Source organism: Urocitellus parryii, chromosome 8 (assembly GCF_045843805.1).
Source record: "Urocitellus parryii isolate mUroPar1 chromosome 8, mUroPar1.hap1, whole genome shotgun sequence".
Taxonomy (NCBI): domain Eukaryota; kingdom Metazoa; phylum Chordata; class Mammalia; order Rodentia; family Sciuridae; genus Urocitellus; species Urocitellus parryii.
The window spans coordinates 63,855,675-63,878,509 of record NC_135538.1 but is presented as its reverse complement, the minus strand read 5'-3'; the positions used below and the strand labels follow the sequence as shown (position 1 = coordinate 63,878,509).

The window sequence follows — 22,835 nt, the reverse complement described above, 5'->3', positions numbered from 1 at the left end:
GGCTGTTGAAAGTTTGGGTTAAAATTTTGAGTAACGATTAACTTACATTACGTTTTAAGTGAGTAAAATAATCAAAATAATTAAGGAAATTCCATAGTGTTATCTTCAATATTCTTGCAAAAAGTTCTCTACAGAAAAAAAAAAGGGTAATGGATTTTGTAGATGACATTGTGAATTCTAGGACATAAACTGTGTTTTAGTGCTTCTTTGCTCAGGGTCCCTGTTTATACCCATGAGGAATATTATAACTAGATGCTGACCACTGTCACTTAAGCTGAGTGTGGGCCTCATAGCCCTCAATCCAGGAATCATTACAAATATCAGATTGGACAGGCAAGAAACTCCATGCCATTCTTTATATGAAACTGAAATTCTTTTAAACTTCTACTTTTTTAATTTCATAGGGATGTTTTAAGTGATTTGTGTCAAAAGCAGCTTTCAGGCAGCCACATGAAATTCCTCTTCAGGAAAATGTGATAAGAAGGAAATGGACCAGAGAAAATCAACCAAAGTAATTGGGGAAAAAGGGATGGTGTGAAGGATTTGCCTGAAGATTCTTGTCATTGGTACCGTCCAAGAACATAGGACAATTACTTTTTCAGAGATCATGCATTTGAAACTATGAACCTTTTTAAAAATAAGCTTTATTTTAGAAGCAGTACTTGCCCCCACCCCATGAATCTAGGGACCAGTTCTTCCTTACTAAAATTTGGACTCAAGCCTTCTGCTCAGATTATAGCATTTCTAGCATTGGCTTCAAACACTAATAATTTTATTTATTTATTTGTTTGTTTTGAATTTTTAAAATTTCTGGGTTTTTTAGTTATACATGACAGTAGATTATAATTTGACTCATTTATACAAACATGGAATACATCTTATTCTAATTAGGATCCCAGTCTTGTGGTTGTACAAGACCACAAGAGACTGATGATACAGAGATTCACTGTGATGTATTTATATGTGTACATAGGAAAGTTACATCAGAATCTTTCCACTGTCCTTTCTATTCCTGTATCCTCTCCCTTCCTTTCATTCCTCTATAATCTATGGAACTTCTATTCTCCCCCACCCTTTGTTGTGTTTTAGCCTCCACATATCAGAGAGAACATTCAACCTTTGGTTTTTTGCACAAATATTTTTGACTCAGAATTTGGAGTTGATGTTCTTTACAGTGGGAGATTTAAGAGCTGTTACCAGATATCTGAAGGGTTGTTGAGAAGACAAGAGAATAAACTTAATGACCTTCTTCTAGGAACCAGAGGAGAGAGTTATCAAGAGGGTAATATGATTCAATATTATGAAAGTTTTACTAATACTTGTCCAGAAAGAGACAGCCCGATAGGCAAATTTATTGGGTATCTCATCATTCTAAATACTCAAATATGAAGAGAGTTCTACAAGGAGTGGTGGATCATACCAAAGAGGAGGAGAATTCTAAAGAGACAAAGGAAAAGCCATAATGGTACTTATCCTTTTCGAAGGCTCATCATCACCATGTGGTTAATTTAGGAAACAACTGTAGCAAGAGCAAAGCTGTGAAATGCTGCTAGTCCTTTGAATACACAAGCAGATCTTTAAATATATTTGAAGATCTTATTTGTAGCATGATTTTTAACATATAAGGTAGGTTTTTCTTTATATAGTTGAGGTGAGGGGAGGTTGGTATTTTAGTGATACTAAGTTTAATTGCCTAATTTTATTTATGATAATATAATTTTACTAATTTAGTTTGTCCTATGATATTTTCTTCCCTGAGAATATTACTCTACTGTTTGAGGAACAATGAAAACAGTTATAAATATATAGGAGGAACCCCCCCCACTAACCAAATATCCCTACTCTGTCAGGCCATTAACCCTCCCAGATTGTTTTGGTTTGGACACGAGGTGCCCCCCAGAAGCTCTTGTTTCATGCAGGAGAAGAAATGATCAGATATTGAGAGTCATAACCTATTCACTGGATTAATCCATTTGATGGATTAATAATTTGAATGTATTACTGTGTGGTAGATATAGGCAGGTGGTATGTGGTTGGAGGAAATGGGGCTTGGGGATTATTATATATTTTATTTCTGATTCCTTGTACTTTCTTTCTCTTTCTGTTTGTCATGAGTTGAGAAGTTTTCCTCCACAATGCCCTTCCACCATGGTGTTCTGCCTTATCTCAGGCCCAGAGCAATGGTGGTGAGTGACCATGGACTAAACCTCTGAAACCCTGAGCCAAAATAAACTTCTTTTCTTCCAAATTGTTCTGGTCAGACATTTGGTCACAGTGACAAAAAAAAAAAAAAAAAAAAAAAAAAAACCTGACTAAAACACAGATGCACTGGGTTGCTTCTGCATGCGTGTGATAAAGGAGGTAAATAGTCTACTGCAGTTGTGGTCAGAAACATTTCTCTCCCTTCTAGAAGGGAAAATGGCTATTACAGTTAACTGAGATTACATTTACTGAGATTTTCAACCAATTCTGTATGTGAGCTATAACCAAATGCAATAAACTACAATCACCATTAACACCAAATTGAGCAAAACGTAATGTTTGTTGATTTGGAAGTTAGTGCAAATCTGTCATGCCTTGGTGCCCATTGTAAACATCACTAATTATATAACACTGAGCATGGAAGGATGGATCCGCTGAAGTCATTGCAAATTGCTCTTTTCAATGACTTCCTTAAGTATGTCTGTTTACTTTCATTTAACTCTCTAACAATCATAAAAAATAAGGGTTGGGCTCAGTGGTAGAGCTCTTGCCTAGCATGCATGAGACCCTGGGTTATCCCTAGCATCAATCAATCAATAAATAAATAAGAATGGAATATGCTCCCAAAACAATCCAGGTAATTTATCTCTAATGTTGTTTGTATTCCTGATAAAATGGAATTCACAGAACATCTTGCCTACATACAGTGTTAACACCAAAGCTATATATAACTTACCAGGTAAAAAAAACATTTCAGCAACTTTGAGTACCTAAAATATCTTTCAGCTGCCATTTTATTTATCATTGACGAGGTAATAGAATCTCAACTGGTCAGTTTTGTGGCCTAATGTACCAACTTAAATGGGGTTGTAGCTCATTTTGTGACTACCTGACAACTAGCATAACCCAAGAAAACTTAATTCATGTTCTGTGATTTTAGGAATCCTTTTATGTCATTTCTTTGTAAAATTAAGGAGAAATAACATCATAAATCTCTGGTCAGCATTTAAAGTGGATTGTATTCTCAAAAATTGGATTTTCAATGAGAAAGATTTGTGGTGGTGGCAGCACATTATCAGCCAAGAGTAAGCTGTGATGACTGTAAATCTCAGTCTGGCCAAGGTTCCCCCAAAGACAAAACAGTGTGAACCCAGAGGAGTCTGTGCTAAGCTTTCATTTTTCTAAGCAGAACCTTATCCTAGTCTCTGGCAGAATGTTGTGGCTTGATAGAAGACATGGCCATATGTTCTTCTTCTCCTCTTTTTTAATTTCCTAAATGTCTAAGCTTTGAACTCACTTGTTTCTGAAGTATTTTCTTATGGTAGATGCTCTATTTAACTATGGTTTTTATATTCTAACATCAAAAATACGCTACATGCAGAAATGCTTTTCTATAAAGAACTAATTATTTTTGTTTATGACTCTGTAGAACAGCAGGCCATCATCTGTGGATGAGTTTTTGAAGAGGATATTAGCTTGCTCATTCACTCTCACCTGTATTTATAGCATGCATGTGATTCTAAGGTTTGGAACGTAATAGCAAGTAAATAAGATGTAGTATTTGCCTTCATGGAACTGTTAGTTTACCTTTTCAAGAAATTTGATGCTTAAATATAGCACTATTGGTGTTACCACTGCTTTTGCTATCAAAGGAGGCTTTGTCCTTGTCCTCCCCTGTGGGCGCTAGTAGTCCTCTAGACATTGTTTCTCAAGCCTGGGTAGCCTAGGCAACTTGGTGTTTCACTGTGCCAAATGGCCAGGTTCTTCTTTATCCAATGAAGTGTTCCTAATTGAGGTGCCTTGTACATGCATTCAATCCAAGACATTGACCTTGATTTAATAATTACATATTTTATTTTTAAATGAACTAATTATCTAATTTTTAAAAATTATAAGCTTTAAATTTGTAATACTAAATTTCTGATGTGATATTAAAATGGAAGTTCTGTTTTTATAGAAATGTTGGTGACAATTTTTGGGGTAGAGTAATTTCATAAGGTAAGGGTATGGTCACAGTGACAAAAAAAAAGTGTCCAATACCACCCGATAGACGGGGTTACTTCTGCATGTGTGTGATAAAGAAGGTAAATAGTTTGTTCGATTGTGGTCATAACAATCATAACAATCATAAAAAGTAAGGGTTCAGCTGAGTATTCAGCTAAAGGAAGTATGCAGCAAAGTAAAGTCCTGCAGCTAGGGATGGGAGTTTTGAGTGGGACTGTCATTGGGAAAATATCTGAAAGACATGAATTTGGGTTGTGGTTGGATGGAGGGTGTTGTTTCTCAGCTCTCGTTTTAAATAGATCAAAGGGAGACATGTATCTAAACCTTAAGACAAACTTGTGAAGTTATTAATTCTCCCCATTTCGCAAATAAGAGAGCCAAGGTTCAGAGAAATTAACAAATCAGCCAGAGGTCACATGTTCAAGGTAAATTGTCCACAGTGACAAATAGATTTTAAAACCAGGATCTGAATCAGATGTGTCTTCTTACACAGTTCTGAATATTAAAAATGAAAAAAGTTTTTAAAAAGCAGTTGTTTTGAAATTACACAAATAAAGTATGTTCATTGCAATGATCCAAATAATAATTTATGTAAATGGGATAAAATAATAGTCTCTTTGCCTGCCTACAATCATACCCTATAATACAACAATTATAGAAAAAAAATTGTTTGATTATATTGATAGAATACAATTACCCACTTGCTTATATAAACATGTGCAAATATACTTGTACCTTATTTAAGGAATTGAGTCTTCTGTTCAACTTTACTAAGCCAGGCTTCAAGTTTCATAGTTCACATGCCTCTGATCATCAATAATCTTTGCCAGTATTTCTCTAGTTACATCAATATCACAAGCCTCTGAAGATCAGTATTCTATGCCAGTATTGCTCTGATTACTTTTGAAAGATACTAGGAAATCCTAAAAACTCACTTGGTAGTCTGTTCCATTTTTTAACCTTTGATCTCAGGGATTTTTTCCATTTTATTAACTCTGGTAATTCTTGGGCAGTCTGAGCCATTTCTGTCCAGCTCTGCATATGGATGGATGGAGAGCAGCTGGCCTCTGCATTCAGTGCAATTACAAATTTGAAGATCTGAAAAAAAAGTAAATTAGTGTGGTGAATACTGAAAACTTAGCCATCCATATAATAAAAAGCAGACATTGAAAATGACTGAAATTTCCTTTGAAATGGTTATAAAAAGTCTAGAAGCAAATTCAGAATTAAACAATTTGGAAGATTTTTCTTAAGTTGTGATCTGTGCTTGTTCATTTTGGAATTTCTTCTAGAAATGCAAAAGCAGAATCTCTTAAACTCTAAAGTCGATTTCTTATTAGCATTTTTTACCTATAACCACACTTGATTTCTAATATTTTCCTAATGCATCAATTACTTAAACTAGGGAATACATAAAAGAAACTTCATTTCATTTCAGTGTTACTAAACACATATATTAACTAAGAACTTGACATATCAGGCACTATACTGCTATTGTACCCACCACAAATGAGGATTCTGTGACTTCAAATCCAAGGTTTTTTTCAGCTTTACTCACATATAATCAGCAAATAAAAATTGTGTGTGTGTATATTTATATATAAATATATATGTCACGTATATTTCAAGTTTGCAACTCAGAGTTTTCATATATGTATACATTGTGAAATAATCACATTAAGCTAAATAACATAATCATCACCTCATATAATTACACTTTTCTTTCTCCCTCTCTCCTTCTCTTTTGTAGTGGAAAAATGTATACTTTTAGCAAATTTTAAGTATATAGTGTAGTATTGTTAACTATAAAGACATTGCTGTACATTAGATCTCCAGAACTTATTTATCTTGCATTAACAGGCACTTTACTCCTTTTGAGCGACATTCCCCATTTCCTCTTCCTCCTAGCCTATGGTAAGCCCTATTCTACCCTCTGCACCTGAGTTTGACTATTATAGATTCCATATATGTGTACTTGTCTTTCTGTGTCTGGCTTATTTTACTAATATAATATCCTCGAGGTTCACCCATGTTGTTGCAAATGGCATGATTTCCTTCTTTTTTAAGGATTTCTCTTTATGTGCATATGAGCATGTATGTATTCTCTTTATCCACATTCTCTTTAATCACTTGTCTGATGAATACTTAGCTTGTCTCCACACCTTAGCTATAATGAATAATGCTGCAATGGACTTGGGTATACAGATACGTGTTTAGGATACTGATTTCATTTCATTTGGGTATAAATTAGTTCCACCTTATCTGTGGGTAATATATTCCAGGACTCTAGTAGATACCTGAATCCACACACAGATAGGACCAAATTCTACATATACTCTATTTTTTACTGTTTATATATAACTATGATAAAGTTTAATTTATAAATTAGGCACAATAAAAGATAAAAACAATAAATAATAATAAAACAGAACAATTACAGCAATATATCATAATAAAAGTAATGTGAACGTGTTATCTCTCTCAGCATATCTTACTGTGCACTGATCATTTGTGATGACGTAAGATGACACAATGCCTATGGGATGAGATAGAGTGAAGTGAGTGGCATAGGCATTGTGACATAGTGGTAGGTTAATACAGAAGGGCTGCTTGAACACAAGTACTCTAGTACCCTTTCAGTCAATTTGATAACTAAAATGGTTCCTAAGAGACTAATGCATGCATAGTATATGTACATGTAGATACTAGACAAAGGAATGATTTGTGTCCTGTGTGGGACAGAGTAGAATAGTACAAGATTTCATTATGCTATTCAGAATGGCACAAAAATTTAAACATATGCATTATTTATTTCTGGAATTTTCCATTTAATATTATCCAATTATGGTTAATCCTTGGTAACTGAAACTGCAAAAAGAGAAAAAATGGATAAGGCTAAATGATACATATGATATATACCATAAGTGGGATTGTCAGATCATAAATGCAAAGGACAGGAGATGAAAGTGTGACTTTTCATGTCCAGTTGGCCTGAATGTTCAGGATTACTGCACATTGGTTGGTAGCTGCAAATCCTAGGGTGGAGAGAATGAGTTCAGTGAACCCAAATAGAGTCATCTCTGATGAGAGGGAGCATGTGAGGAATGCAGTACCATGTGCGTTGTTACCGTAACTCTTAGATATCATAATGATTTGCAGTAGCTTGTATGAATGAAGCTGTATAGAAATCAGTCTGAAATCAGAACCTATCTTTAACTTGCAAAACATTTTTCTAGTCTCTTGAAGACATTGTCTTGCCTCCTTGCTTTTTATGTACCAGAATTGTTCTCTCTCTCTTTCTCACCTCAGGCAATGTTCAGTCTTTGCATGGTGGAAAGTGGAGCTGACGAGGTGAATTTACACGGTGTGACCAGCCTTGGTTTGAAACAGGCTCTGGAGTTTGCATACACAGGACAGGTATGGCACCAAATGTGACCCAAGAGGCTTTACATTTTAACTCCACCTAACCAGAGGAGATTATCCTGGAGGTATGAGATTTAGTTATATTTCGTGTTACTCATTTTGATATTAAAATGTCTCGTTATCTGCTTAATTTTATAATTGAAGTGATGTAAAGGTAAGTAGAGTAATTTGCGTTTTAATACGAAACAAGGAAAATATATTTTAACTTTACTCCATGCTCACTGTTAATAATTTTTAAACTATCCTAAAGACTATCATAAGGAAAAGAATATGCTTTATAGCGTGGATTAGCATTCAAGCTCAGTGACTTAACCGTGTCTGTATTGTCTTAACAAGAAGGAAATAGTGCTGGGATCAGTGGTGAATGTTAGCCTGCCATGCACCAGGCCCTGTGTTTGATCCCCAGCACTGCAAAAGAAAAAAAAAAAAAAACTATTTTAAAGTCTCAGATGCTGTGTCCAGCATCTTGGTATCCCCCTCCTCTACTCTCAGAGTCAAGGTCTAAGGCATTTTGGTTAGAACATGATAGTTACAAATCCTAATTTGTTCATCACTAAAATAGTTATAGGATTTTCAGGGATCTCCAGAGGATTGCAAGGACATCCATTTACACTTGAGGACTAGTTAAATAAATCAATCCAGGTACAGGTTCCATGCTTATCTTACTTTATAAACTGTTATGCTTTAATTTCTTTTCATCCAACTTGGGTTCAATGTCTTCTAGTGCTAAAAAAGGGACCTCTTCTTTTGACAGGCTCATATCCTGGGGGGGAGAGAGAGGCAAATACATAATTGTACCTCCTCCCTGAGTTGGGAGTTATGGGAGAAGCGGAATGCAAAACACAGTGGGGGAAAGGAGTACATGGTCACTTGGGACATCAGAAAAATTTCAGAGAGAAGTTGCTATTTGGGTCTTAATATGTGTGAGAGTTCACCTTTCCTCTGAATTTTCTTTAGAGACTTATTAATATGTATGATACTGTCCAGATGCCTTTCTGGAGTTCATAAAACTCAAGGTATGTGTTATAGAAAAATTTAAGCAACTGTGGCATGTGGAATAAAAATAATAGAAGGTAAAAAGAAATCAAGTTATCAAGTAGGATATACAAAGAGGAAGAGAAGGGAGATAGATCACTAATTCAGAGTCAGCCAGCCAAAATCATGCTTTAAGAATTAAGGAAGGCAGTCATTTTTCATAGAGTTGCCAGACATTTTTCTAGTGGTGAGTAAATAATGTATCTATGCTTTTTGGTTTACAGATATCAAGAAATATGTCAGGCCTTACATCATTTATTGTGTACATTTCTTTTTTAACACCTGAATTGCAGTTAGACCTGTGTCTGCCTGTCCTGTGTCTCAGCTAAGCTTAATGACTCATAGTTCATACTCCACTGGTAGGCAGTGAAAATGAAATAGAAATATTGGTTTTTGATAAAATCCATTCAAATAAGTAGCTTCCTTGCTTAGCTGCATTAACAACTAAATGGTTTAAGCTTAGAGATTATAGATTGTAAAGTAAGTTTAAATTAGTAGTAAGCCTAAGTGCACAAAAAATGTGGAAAAAAAAAAGCATACTAGTCAGAGAAGAGGGGTTGGGATGGGAGTGGAGTTTGACTATGAAGGGTAGAATGAGTGAACTTTTGGAAGGTGAAGTTACTCTGTGTCATGATTGTGCAGGTGAGTATGTTTAGGTTAAAATACACATGTAGATAGATTTACTGCCTTATTGTTTGCCTTGATTGCTTTGTGGCTTCCTTCAGAAGGGACAGCATGTGTGTGTATGTACATATATGTGTACACACATACAGAGCCTGTGCCATAAATGTGAACCGAAGATAGCAGAAAGGGAACCGATTTTCTAAAGGGCAAGAAATTTATTTAGGAAAAGGAGAGAAGTTTGAAGGGCGGCCATATCCCATTCCCCAGCAGTCTTTTGCCTTATACACTCAAATTTCACTTTGAATGGAATGGAAAGCCAAATAGGAAGAAAATACATGGGTGACAAGTATTGTGCCTTTAGGAGAAAAAAAAAAAGAAAAAAGAAAAGCAAGACCTAGTGCCAAACCCAAAGTTGCCTTTATTCTTTCCAGAGACCAGAGTCCCATTTCTGAGTGTATTCACTGAGTGGTGCCAAGCCTACAGCACACCACAGTACCCAGCTATTCAGCTTGTGTCCAGACAGGGCAGGAGGAGGACTGACATCTCATGGGACACTTTCTGAAACAGCCAGAGCACAATGCACTTTGTGGGTGCTACTCAGCTTAATTTTTGAAACAGTCCTGAGGAATATGGTGATCCCATTTGAAAGACAAAAAAAGCTCAGGTTTTGCAACCTTCATGACAGCTTATTTAGGACTAACTGGAGCCATGGGTGAGGAGATGGAGAAAAGACAAACACACAAATAGAAAAAAGGCCGGGACTTGGTGGTTCAGCTACCTGTGATGAAGGAAGACTGACCATGAGCAAGCTCAGCACATTTATTATATAGGTTTAAACATCAAAAGGATTTATTGTGAGAAAGTTTCTTCAAAGCACTCAGAGTGAAGGATAAACGTTTTTGCAGCCCAGATATAATTTTATCAGCTATGCACATAACTCTACTCCCCGGCAGGGCATTTGAACCTGAAGTTAAGAACTGATAAATTCTGTGGCTGGCACAGAACTCCCTTTTGAACAGAGTGTCACCATAGCAACTGGGCAATCTTCAATCAGCGCCTTTGCACTGAGAAATTCTCAAGAGAGATATCACCTCTATCTCCAGGCAGTTCAAGGACCATAATCCATTCACCGCTCTGGACACCTAGGGAAGTTCAGTGAATTGATTAAGATAATTCTCCCTGTGCATTTTCTTTCTTTTTTTTTTACCCATTTTTTTTATTAGTTGCTCAAGACAATACAATGATCTTGACATATCATACATTTGATTCAAATGGGGTATGAATTCTTATTTTTCTATGTGTACAGATTGTAGGATAACATTGGTTATACAGTCACGTTTATACATACAGCAGTACTAATGTCTGTTGTATTCTGCTGCCCTTCCTATCCCCCCTCCCCTCCCCTCCCCTCCCATCACCTCTCTCTACCCAATCTACTGTGATACATTTCTCTCTCGTTTTTTCTTCCCTTTCACACCATCTTATATGTAATTTTGTATAACAATGAGGGTCTCCTTCCATCTTCCGTGCAATTCCCCTTCTCCCTCCCATTCCCTCCCACCTCTCGTCCCTGTTTAATGGTAATCTTCTTCTCATGCTCTTCCTCCCTGCCCTGTTTTGAGTTGCCTCCCTTATATCAAAGAAGACATTTGGCATTTGTTTTTTAGGGATTGGCTAACATCACTTAGCATAATCTGCTCTAGTGCCATCCATTTCCCAGCAAATGCCATGATTTTGTTACTTTTTAGTGCTGAGTAATATTCCATTGTGTATAAATGTCACATTTTTTTATCCATTCATCTATTGAAAGGCATCTAGGTTGGTTCCACAGTCTAGCTATTGTGAATTGTGCTGCTCACCCATAAATCAAAGGCATTCCCTGTGCATTTTCATCCAGTTAGTGGAATTCAGTCCTCCTAATTTCAAATCTGTTGTCTCTTTTAAATGTCCAATGTCATTAAGGAAAAATTGATTCATGTTTGCTGTGCTTTGTTGAAGGAGACACAGAAGTATTTGGAGATTTTAGAGAGTGACCATTTTGATAGTTTCTTCTACATGTAAGCTATGCTTTCCAACCCTTGGTCCATGAGGAATTGGAGTTGTGCTGTATCCTCTGTGTGATCACTGTGCTGCATAATGGAAAATGATAAGTCTTTCCTAAACAACATCCAAGGAAGTTTGGCTTCTCATGCATCAACATGACTTTATAATAAATCCACTTTCCCTCTGAGAGTGAGACATAGATGATAGCAAAACAATGGTATTGTAGTATACTGGGGAGATGTGAACAGCTGCTTTCTCTTACTATGGAACTGAAATTAACATTAAGCAAAGAATTTGAAATACAGAAGCATGAATGAAAGCACAGTTCTTCAATTGCTTAATTGTTATTTACCATTGTGGACATTTGCTGATAAATGGTCTTTAGCCATGATATGTATATAGATTTGTAAAAAATGCAGGGTTAACATTGAATTTATCTACCTTTAGATATTTTTCCTGAGAGTTGATTACATGTTAGTCAGTTATAGTAAGCATAGTATAAAATGTAAGTATTTTAAGTGACTGAAAATCATTTCTGTCTTGGAGAAAAGTTGGAAATACAGTGTAGGAGTGATGAATGAATACTGCTAAGTGTAATGATGTGTGCGTGTTCCTCCTACACACAGCTCTAAAGTATAGCCTTCTTAAAATTGCCCTACAGATTTCATCCAAGAAATTTTAAAGAAAAGGTGAACTTTTTCCTCTGAAAGTGCATGCACATTACCTATTGACGAGCAAACATGGGGTTGCACAAACATACAGTGTCTTTGCACTTGTTAGAGACGTGCCAGTCCTCTGGGTACACCTGCTCATAGCATTACTTAAGCAGAGCTCAGGATTCATTGCAGCCTTTGTGAGTGTCCTTGCAAAGCCATGCACAATTGCCATGATTATAGTAGAATCATCCATGGAGGGCAAAAGGACCAGGCTCTATCTGTTCCACTGCCCTGTTTTAGGAACAAGATCAGAAGCAAATGAAGAGATGTGTCACTGGGCAGATCTGCTTTAGGGAGAAAAAAATGAATCTAAGAAAATATAAACTCCTACTTACCCTGGTGGACAAGAGGACTCATTCTATTACCCTGGCCTCCCTTATTCTTCTTACTTTTCAACACTGGCCAAGAATGCATTTATATTAAAGAGTCTTGAGTAGAAGAAACACGAGGAAGAAGAGCAGAGGAATTCTGATGGAGATGTTGGCTGGGATGAGGAATCTCATTCCAAACTAGACAAGAGATTAGCCACCTAGGAGCAAATAGGTATTGATTAAGAAAAACCCAACCAGACAGTGAGGAACAGATTATATGGAATCATTTTTATTAAGCAAAGAGCCCTACTTGGAATTTGGAAGGACTTCTAATCCCAAAGGCCTCAGAATAAGCCTCTAGGAATTTGAGTAACTTAGTACCAAAATGGAAGCAAATAAGATGAACCATAGTGAAGTTTATTGTTTAGCCCTCTGGTTACGAAGCTGTTAAAGAAGATAGACCCTATGCCAAGCATCTTTTTAAAAATCTGTACATATAGTAGAACAAGAGTTTAAACCTAGCTAGCCTCCTTTTACTTTCCAGAGAATTCTCCTCCTCCTGTTCCATCCCTTGTAGCCTGATGAAGAGATTCCAGAAATCTAGGAAGAAGATAAACTGTTCATCAAATGGTAGTGATGTTTGTTGTCTCCTTCAAAATTTCCCACTTTGAGATGCTACTAACTTTATCAGCCATGAACCAGCTATGTTGGCATCTGATGAAGACAAGTTCTTTGGTATTCATATTCCCTTGCTTTTCTCTTCATAAGCCGAGAAACTCAAGCCCTTGAATTCTCAGCATCATGGTAGAACCCAGCTCTTTGGGAGTGCCCATCCTAACTACCCTTCTCTGACCCGGAGAATGCTCTGGCACAATCTTCACAAGTAAATATTATGTAACCATTTCTATTCATATTTTAAAACATTTTGGAAAGCTGGTATCACACTGTTGGGTGAAAAAAAATTCTTTGTAGCTATAATTACAATCATGTCAAACTATTCACACAGATAGGAATTGAAAACTAAAGGAATTTCCCCCCCGCCCTAATTTCCATGCTATTATACACTGAAGTTTTTCCTTCTGATTTTTTGACTCCCTCATAGGTTCACAGGAATACATATCCCCGATAAGTTATGCACTGTAGCATAACATTTTGATTGAAAATGTATTCTCCACAACAGAGTACTTTCCTCTGGAGACCTGAACATCAGGCAAGGCAAGAGAGTGACAGGAATCTTAATTGGAACTGCTTTCACATGGACCATCCCTTTAGGGGTAGATTTGTCACTTTATATGGGAAAAGTCTCCATCGTATTTACTATAAACATAACCTGGTTGAACTAAATGCTAGTACATGGAACAAATGCAGGAGAATTTTTTCTCAAATGCTTCTCTTGGGAGCAGTGTTAAGACAATTCAGTGGTTTAAATATTTTAACTCTAGAATCCTCTCTTTACCCAGCAGTACTTACAGAAGCCTGGTGAGTTTAAGGCCCCCAAACCACCTTCACTGTGTAGCAGACAATGGAGGGCACAATCTGAAATCCACATCTAAGGAAGAATATTTTTTAAATTTTGCATAAAGCAGTCTTATTCTCCTCTCCTTAGTTAGAGTTTTGCCAAAGTCCACAACTGGACTTAGACACAGAAGGTCAAAGTGGGTCACTCAAATTCCATCAGTGACTTTTTTTAACTTTCTGGAATCTTCTAAAACTCTATGTTATTTGCATTTAGGAAAATTTTTTCTCTTTTATTCATGCATTGTTGAAGCAAACAAGCAGATTAATCTGCTTTTCAATTTAAGGTAAATTCATCACGTGTTCCAGGTCTTGGTTTCTCGGAACATGTTGACCCACTTAACAGACAAGAACTGTGCCTGTGGCTCTTGGACGCTTATTCCAAGTGGAATTTTTATGGCTTCTCAAGATGTCAAGTAAAATAATCATCCTCGACATGGTTTGGTGTTTCAAAAGTTAGGTTGGAGACCTAACCATTTATCATGAAAAAAAAAAAAAACTGAGCTTTTTAGAAGCCGACCTCAAGCAGCAGACTTTCCTCAGCTAAGAATAACAGCGACTTTGCTGGGCCTGCTCCTGTCTGCTCTTTACTAAAAGAGAATAACTGTTTCAGACAGAGTGAAGTCCTGCAGGAGGGGTTCTTCCCTGTAGAGCAGGGTCAGCTCTAACTGATGGTCTCTGTTTCACACCAGTCTTCTCCCTTATTAAATCAGTGTGTGCTGTCTGGTCAGACTGTACTTAGAGCATAGTTTATACATGAAGATTGTAAGGCCATTTGTTCAGCAAATTAATGTCTAAAAAGTCTCTGAGTGAGCAAGTGTCACTGTAGCCACATTTCTGAGATCACACTCTTGTCCAGTAGTAAAGCTGATATGATGATTTTTTTTTAGAAAATATATTTTTGTTTTTCTCTAATAATTTGCAATTTGGTATTTTTTCATGGTCTTACAGTCACTCTGTAGAAAAAGGATTCCCCACCCCCAGCCTCCAAATTTGATTCCATGTTGAGATTGATAATGCCACACACATTCCAACAGGGGATGAAAAAGGCCATAACGTCATGAGGCTTTCTGCAGAGAGCAGGGTGGCTCAGAAGCCAGCACCAAAAAATGGCTTGAGAGAGGAAGGAAAGGTGGGGTGAGTGGTTTTGGCTTTTACTAGAGGTGGGACTGAGACAAGATTCTCTCTGCAGGCTCTGGTGGCTGGAAAGGAGCTCTTGAGCTTTCTTAGATTTGTGCCCAGTTGTGGAACAAGCCAGGAAACAGGACGGGTGGGGTTTGAAGGTGCCAGCAGTTAAATATCAAAAATTAGTTGAGTAATACATTTCAGGCCTTGTTTTTCAGGATATTATTAAACTCAGTTGCCTAATGAAAACAAAATATGTTTGAACAAGGTGCTTGCACCATTTATATATTTTCCAGCACCCATTCTGAATTAAGGAACCCAGGGGCCAAGGTGCGGAGCTCTTATGTACAGAGAACGCGTGCTGATGACACCACAAGAGTCTCCAAAGACTGTGACAGCATGATTGTGGTCCCTCTGTGTTTTTAAGCCAGTCTTCAGTCTGTAAAACTCTATTTGAACGAGCTTGATTTGTTGCCCTTCTTTCCTCCACTGTCCTCCTAATCCTCTTTACCCATTACCTTACGAGCAGAGGGAATCAAAAGAGAAGTGTTGCTTTTTTTGCCCCTGATGATGATTTTATTGTCATAAGTGGGACAATAATCAGTCCTTCTCTGACAGACATCCTCCAAAGTAGAAGTGGCTGGTATCCAGAAAATCAAAACAGTAGGTCAAACTACCTACTTAATTGAGGGGTGGATTTTGCACTTCTTACAGTTATTTCTCTTGAATGTTCAGAAAAATCCCATCACCACCCGTTTTGTAATTCATAGTGTATATCTGAGATTTCTTTCCTTTGCCATAGAAAGTGAGCAGTGACTCCATTTTTAAATATTTCTAAACAAAAATCTTTACAATTGTGTTCTTTTGGGGAGGGTAGGGGGCGGGTACCGGGATTTAATTTAGGAGCACTCTCGACCACTGAGCCACATCCCTACCCCTATTTTGTATTTTATTACAGACAGGATCTCACTGAGTTGCTTAGCATCTTGCTAAATTGCTGAGGCTGGCTTTGAACTCAAAATCCTCCTGCCTCAGCCTCCTGAGCCGCTGGAATTACAGGCATGTGCCACCATGCCCAGCCTTGTGTTCTGTATTGATCATTGAAATTTCTTAGTGTTGGTTGTACTCAGAGTCATTTCCTAAGAAAATGTTCACCCTTCCTTTAGTTGCTTCCTCAAATCACCTGAGTGAAGGAAGGTTAACCATTTATTTAGTGGAGACTCTTGGTTAGTTCCTTAATTTTCGTAAGAAGATATCAACTTATTGATGGATTTTTAAAGTACATGAACTTTTTCCTTTGGTAGGGAAAAAAGAGTAATTATACTCTAGCCTCATCCTGTTTGCAGGATGCTTTTGCCAAAAGTTCATTTAGGAAATATTATACACAAAATTATACACAGGAGATATATAGTCACTCCATCTGGCTTGGTGGTTCTTGATCTTATCTATCAGACTTTATATAAGAAGGCCATTTTTACTATCCTGAAATTATATTCTTGGATAATATTCCTTCCCTACTCAAATTACTCTAAACACCAATAGAATTCTGTGAAAACATGTAGGGAACGAACACAAGGAAATAAACATATATATTTAAGATACTACCTATGTAAGTATGTACACACTAACACATAGCTCTCCCAAAAGAAGTAATAATCCTCTGTCTATGCCTGTAGGTAGAATCACCATGATGGGGACAGATGCTGACTGATAAGTAAATGTTATGCTGGCAACTCAGATGCCCCACAGGTGAAGCCTAAGTAACATGATTTTCTCAAATACTGAACCCCTCTTAATAAAATTCCTAACAAAAAAAGCAAGAGTCTTTTCTTGATTTTAATAGTGGTAGCATTGTTGTAAAAGTCAATTTATTTTGACACAGAACAACACAAAGTGATTTATATCTAAAACAAAGTTAGAATTTGGGCTTTAATCTTTTTTTTTTTTTTTTTTTTTAATATTTATTTATTTATTTTAGTTCTCGGCGGACACAACATCTTTGTTGGTATGTGGTGCTGAGGATCGAACCCGGGCCGCACGCATGCCAGGCGAGCGCGCTACGGCTTGAGCCACCTCCTCAGCCCTGGGCTTTAATCTTTATAAAGAAAATTTCACTTATATGCATGTACAGCAGGGCATTCAAGGGTGCAAGCTATTGTGCAATTTTTTGTGGTTGGTGACTGCCCTGTGTGTTGCCTGGCATCTGGAAAACCTGGCTACTGTTCAATAAATACCATTATTGTCTACCCTCCTGGGATGACTAAAAACGTCCACACACGTTTCTAAATTGTCCTAAATAGGGTGACATTGAGTTCATTGAGAAGCAGTGCTCAGGCATTCTGAATTTATACCTATATCAAGCCACAAAATTAGAAAACTAAATGTCTGGGTTTTAAATAATCATTTTATTAACCTTTACTTTTAATGCAATGCTCTATAAAATATGCTTATGATGGTATTGAAAGTATCACCAAATAAATCATTCAACAATCTTCTTAATGTGTGCAAGAAAATTTTCTTTAGACCTCAGGGTCTAGAAAAACTAGCAATTTCTTTATTATTTTTACCATTTGATCTTATATTAGGTTATACTTCGTTTTTAGTTTTATGTCCCACTTACAATAGTTATAAGGAAGGAGGTTCTTTTTCTCTATCCACCCAACCCTCGCACACATATACACACACATGCACACACTCATTTATATCTTCTCCTGACCTCAGATTACTTTTTGTTTTCTATTTTCTCTTCCTGAGTTATTCTCCTAATACTTAATTGCTTATATTGATGCTACAGATCCTTTTTGAAATGAGGCAAAGTATAATTACATAAAGTGAGTAAGAAGATTTAGGACATCTGTCTGCAAATTTTTGCTGTCCCAGAAGCACCTTAATGTTACTCATAAGCATGGATCAAGTTGTGCTACACCCTGTTAATTCTGCCAATGAAAATCCCAAACTTGTTCCATAAATAAACAATTGCACTTGACTTCTGAACTTTTCCATCCTTTTTTCAGTACTAAAAATAAGGGGCATGCAAACTTTTGAAAAATAATACTCTTTTTTATCTTTGAAAATGAAAGAATATCATCCAAATGTTTATACAAACCTAAGTAACGATAAAAGTAAAAAAATCATTGCACTCTAAGTCTCACTTTCTTCTGCCCTTTGTCCATATGCTCATGTAATTTTACAAAGATTTGTGATTATAATTTACTTCAATTTCTTTTCTGGAATTAGATAAGCTATAAGTACATTTATTCATAAATTCAGAAGATACAAATAATGCTGCCTTGTTATAATTAAGTTTTTTTCTTTCATTTGTAATGTTTTTAAAGTAAATTCAGAGACCTGGAATTATGTCAGTAAGAGGAGGAACATACTTTTTATGGAATTGCCTTCTGAAAGAGTTTTATAGTAGCTACTATTGCACAATGAGCTTTTTAAACTTTTTTCCTTAAAATGGAATTCTTGAGCCCTCTGCTGGAAGCACTTAGCATTTGTATAAAGTGATAGCATATGGGAGTTTTACAATTCTAAATGAAAAGTTTTTTTTTTTTTAGAAGAAAACAACTTGATGGCAAACACATATGGTCTTGTGATTAATATCAGGATACATAATTGGCCAAACAGAATTTTTTAGCAGATTTATATTGCAAGTAGATATCACATTTGAGAATAATAATGGTGAGAACATTCAAATAAAGGAATACTTTGAACATATTGAACATGGTGTTAATTGGCAAATATTTTATTTCCTTTGTATATTTGATAAAAACAACATACATTTATATTTTTATCCTCAAATTTATTATCCATTAATTAAACAAATACTTAATGAGCCCAATGAGCCCCTATTATCCATTAAAGGCTTACTAGATATTAAGAACGTATTGATGGAAAAAAAATGCAAATTGAATGCTTTCTCAGAATGGGTTAAACTGTGATTGGAAATGCCAGATCAATACCTCATTGCATTTTAAAGAAATGGGTTACCAAGGATCTGAATTATTTGCATATAGAGCACAGTGAAATACCCATGCTCTAAAATTTACACTGATTCAGATTGAAGAATGAATAATTGAGTTGTAGTACTTCACAGAGCACTGCCTGAAAAATAAGTGGTTAATCTGCACTGTACATGGCAGAAATAAAATAATAGCCACCTGTTCTATGGTATTGAATAGATCGAGTTCCTGAAAAACAGATCATGGCCATTCATCTCTATATTAGCATATGTGTAAGGTAGAGAGAGTTTGGTACAATCCCATAAATAAAACCACTGATCTAAGAGGAAACCAAGCCTGATTCCAATCTGTGGCACCATCAGAGAATTATTAGTTGAATCCAGTTATAAGAATCTACTCTTGCTGATTGTTTCTGGAGAAAGTTTCAGTTTTCATCTAAAAATCCATGATCCTAAATATAAGATAGAAATTTGTCTTTGCCAGGCAATGCAAACTTGTTTCAGTAGCAAATTTGCCTTGCTCCTTTCCTGATGAATTTCTCATTCCTTCTCCTCTCTTCTCAAACACTGTGCCCACTACCCAAACTATAATACACATACCATAAGGAAAATTCACCTTCTATTTAAAAAATAAAAGCAGAGAGGAAGAGCTGCATCTTCCCAACATTCAATCCCCAAATGTCCCTGTGTCTCTGAACTTATTCTGTGTACCTCCATGTGTTACTGTGGAATAAGTATCTCTGAATGGGATATTGTTAAGATGTCAGTTCATTCAAATTTGATCTATCAAGTCATTGCAATACCAATTAAAGTTTCAGAAAATTATTTTGTGGATACCAGCAACCTGATTGTAAATCTTACATGGAGAGGCAAAAGACTTTGAATAGTCAACTCAATAGTGAATGAGAAGAACAAAGTTGGAGGAATAAAAATTCTTGACTTCAAGACTTAATAAAAAGTTCCAGTAATCAAGACAGTGTGATGGCTAAAAAGGAGACAAATAGACCTCTAGATCAGAATAGAAATCCCATAAATATACCCACATAAATGTAGTCAACTGATCTCTTCGACAAAGTAACAAAGGCAATATAATAAAGGCAATCTTTTCTACAAATGGGGCTGATTCACCTGGGCATCCACATGTGAAAATAAACAAACAAATAAATAAATCTAAGCTTCAATGTTACAATCATCATGAAAATTAACTCAAAATGGATCTAAATGTAAAACACAAAATTAGAAAACTCCCAGAAGACAACATTGGAGAAAAACAAGAGGTATTTAGGTATGATAAAGACTCAAGACACCAAAAAAAGCAGTTCATGGAAGAAGTAATTGATAACCTACACTTTACTAACATTTTTTAAATTTTTTTATTTGTTTTAATTAGTTATACATGACAGTACAATGACTTTGATATATCATATATTTGAATCAGATGTGATATAATTTCTCATTTTTCTGAGTGTACAGGTTGCAGAATCATATTGGTCATGCAGTCACATATATACACACAGTAATAATAATGTCTGTTTCATTCTACTGTATTTCCTATCCCCCCATACCCTCCCCTCCCCTCCCATTTCTCTCTACCTTATCTAAGGTAATGCTATTCTTTTTTTTTCCTCACATCTTCATACATGTATTTTGTATAACGATGAGAGTCTTCTTCCAGCATCCATGCAATTCTCCTTCTCCCTCCCTTACCTTCCCACCTCTCTTCCCTATCTAGAGGTAATCTTCTTCCCATGCTCTTCCTCCCTACTCCATTTTGAGTCACCCCCCTTATATCAGAGAAGACATTTGGCATTTGTTTTTTGGGGATTGGCTAACTTCACTTAGCATAATCTGCTCTAATGCCATCCATTTCCCTGCAAATGCCATGATCTTATTATTTTTTAGTGCTGAGTAATATTCCATTGTGTATAAATGCCACATTTTTTTATCCATTCATCCATTGAAGGGCATCTAGGTTGGCTCCACAGTCTAGCTATTGTGAATTGTGCTGCTATAAACACTGATATGGCTGTGTCCCTGTAGTATGCTGTTTTTAGGTCCTTTGGGTAGTTTGAGAAGAGGAATAGCTGGGTCAAGTGGTGGTTCTATTCCCAGCTTTCCAAGGAATCTCCATACTGCTTTCTAAACTGGCTGCACCAATTTGAAGTCCCACCAGCAGTATATTAGTGTACCTTTTCCCCCCGCATTCTCACCAGCACTTGTTGTTGTTTGTCTTCATAATGGCTGCCATTTTTACTGGAGTGAGATGGTATCTTAGAGTAGTTTTAATTTGCATTTCTCTGATTGCTAGATATGATGAGCATTTTTTCGTATATTTGTTGATTGGTTGTATATCCTCTTCTGAGAAGTGTCTGTTCAGGTCCTTGGCCCATTTACTGATTGGGTTATTTGGTTGTTTTTTTTTTTTTTTTTTTGGTTGTTTAGCTTTTTGAGTTCTTTGTATACCCTAGAGATTAGAGCTCTATCTGATGTGTGAGGGGTAAAAATTTGTTCCCAGGATGTAGGCTCCCTATTCACCTCACATACTATTTCTCTTGCTGAGAAAAATTTTTTTAGTTTGAATTCATCCCATTTGTTGATTCTTGGTTTTAATTCTTGTGCCATAGGTGTCTTATTAAGGAAATTGGGGCCTAGCCCCACATGATGGAGATTAGGGCCTACTTTTTCTTCTAATAGACGCAGAGTCTCTGTTTTAATTCTGAGATCCTTGATCCATTTTGAGTTAACTTTTGTGCACCGTGAGAGATAGGGATTCAATTTCATTTTGTTGCATATGGATTTCCAGTTTTCCTAGCACCATTTGTTGAAGATGCTACCCTTTCTCCAGTGCATGCTTTTAGCACCTTTGTCTAATATAAGGTAATTGTAGTTTTGTGGGTTAGTCTCTGTTGGACTTTACTAACATTAAAGACTTCATTATCAAGGAAATGGCAGACAAACCATAGATTGGAGAAAATATTTGCAAAAACACATCTGACAGGATTGTTATCCAAAATACACAAAGAACTCTAAAAACTCAACAAAAGAAAAATAAACAATCTGGTTTTAAAAATGGGCAGAAGACCTGGGAAGCCTGTCTCAAAGAAAATGACAAACAAGCACATGAAATGTTCAGTATCATATTTCTTTGAGGAAAAGCATATGAAAGCAACAGTGAAATATCATGCCCCCTATTAACATGCTGCACCAACATCCAACATACCAACAACACTAAGTACCTGCAGGGACATGGAGCAATGGAAACTCATTCATTGCTGACAGTAATGCAAAATGGAATAGCTGCTTGAGAAAAGTTTAGCAGTTTCTTACAAAATTAAACATACTTTTAATGTATGAGCCATGAATAACCCTCCTTGGTATTTAACCATTAAAGTTGAAAAGTTAGGTTTATACAAAAACGTGATGTCTGTAAGAGCTTTATTCATAATTGCGAAGACTTAGAAGCAATCAAAATATCTCTCCATAGGTAAATGGATAAATAAATTTGTGGCACATCCAAACGATGGAATATTATTCATTGTGTTTTAGTTAGCTTTTTCACTGCTGAGATTAAAGGACCTGACCAGAACAATTGTAGAGGAGGAAAGGTTTATTCAAGGACTCACAGTTTTAAGAGGTCTTAGTCCATAGGAGGCCAGCCCCATTCTCTTGGGCAGAACATCATGGCAGAGTGTGTGGCAGAGAGAAGCACCTCACATGGTGATCAGTGAGCAGAGAGAGAAAAACTCCACTCGCCAGATACAAAATATATACCCTAAAGCCATGCCCCCAGTGAAACACTTCCTTCAGCCATACGCCATTTTCATTCTTTCATTACTATTCAGTTAATCTCATCAGGGATTAATTAACTGATTA

At 36.4% G+C, this 22,835-nt stretch overlaps 1 protein-coding gene across 1 annotated transcript in view; it reads left to right on the top strand.

The window, feature by feature from the left end:
- Positions 1–22,835, top strand: part of Klhl32 (kelch like family member 32) — a 184,823-nt gene that overhangs the window by 75,985 nt on the left and 86,003 nt on the right. The window contains exon 5 of the mRNA XM_026392749.2: positions 7,516–7,623. Coding sequence (XP_026248534.1) covers positions 7,516–7,623 — 108 coding nt within the window. The remainder of the gene's footprint in view (positions 1–7,515; positions 7,624–22,835) is intronic.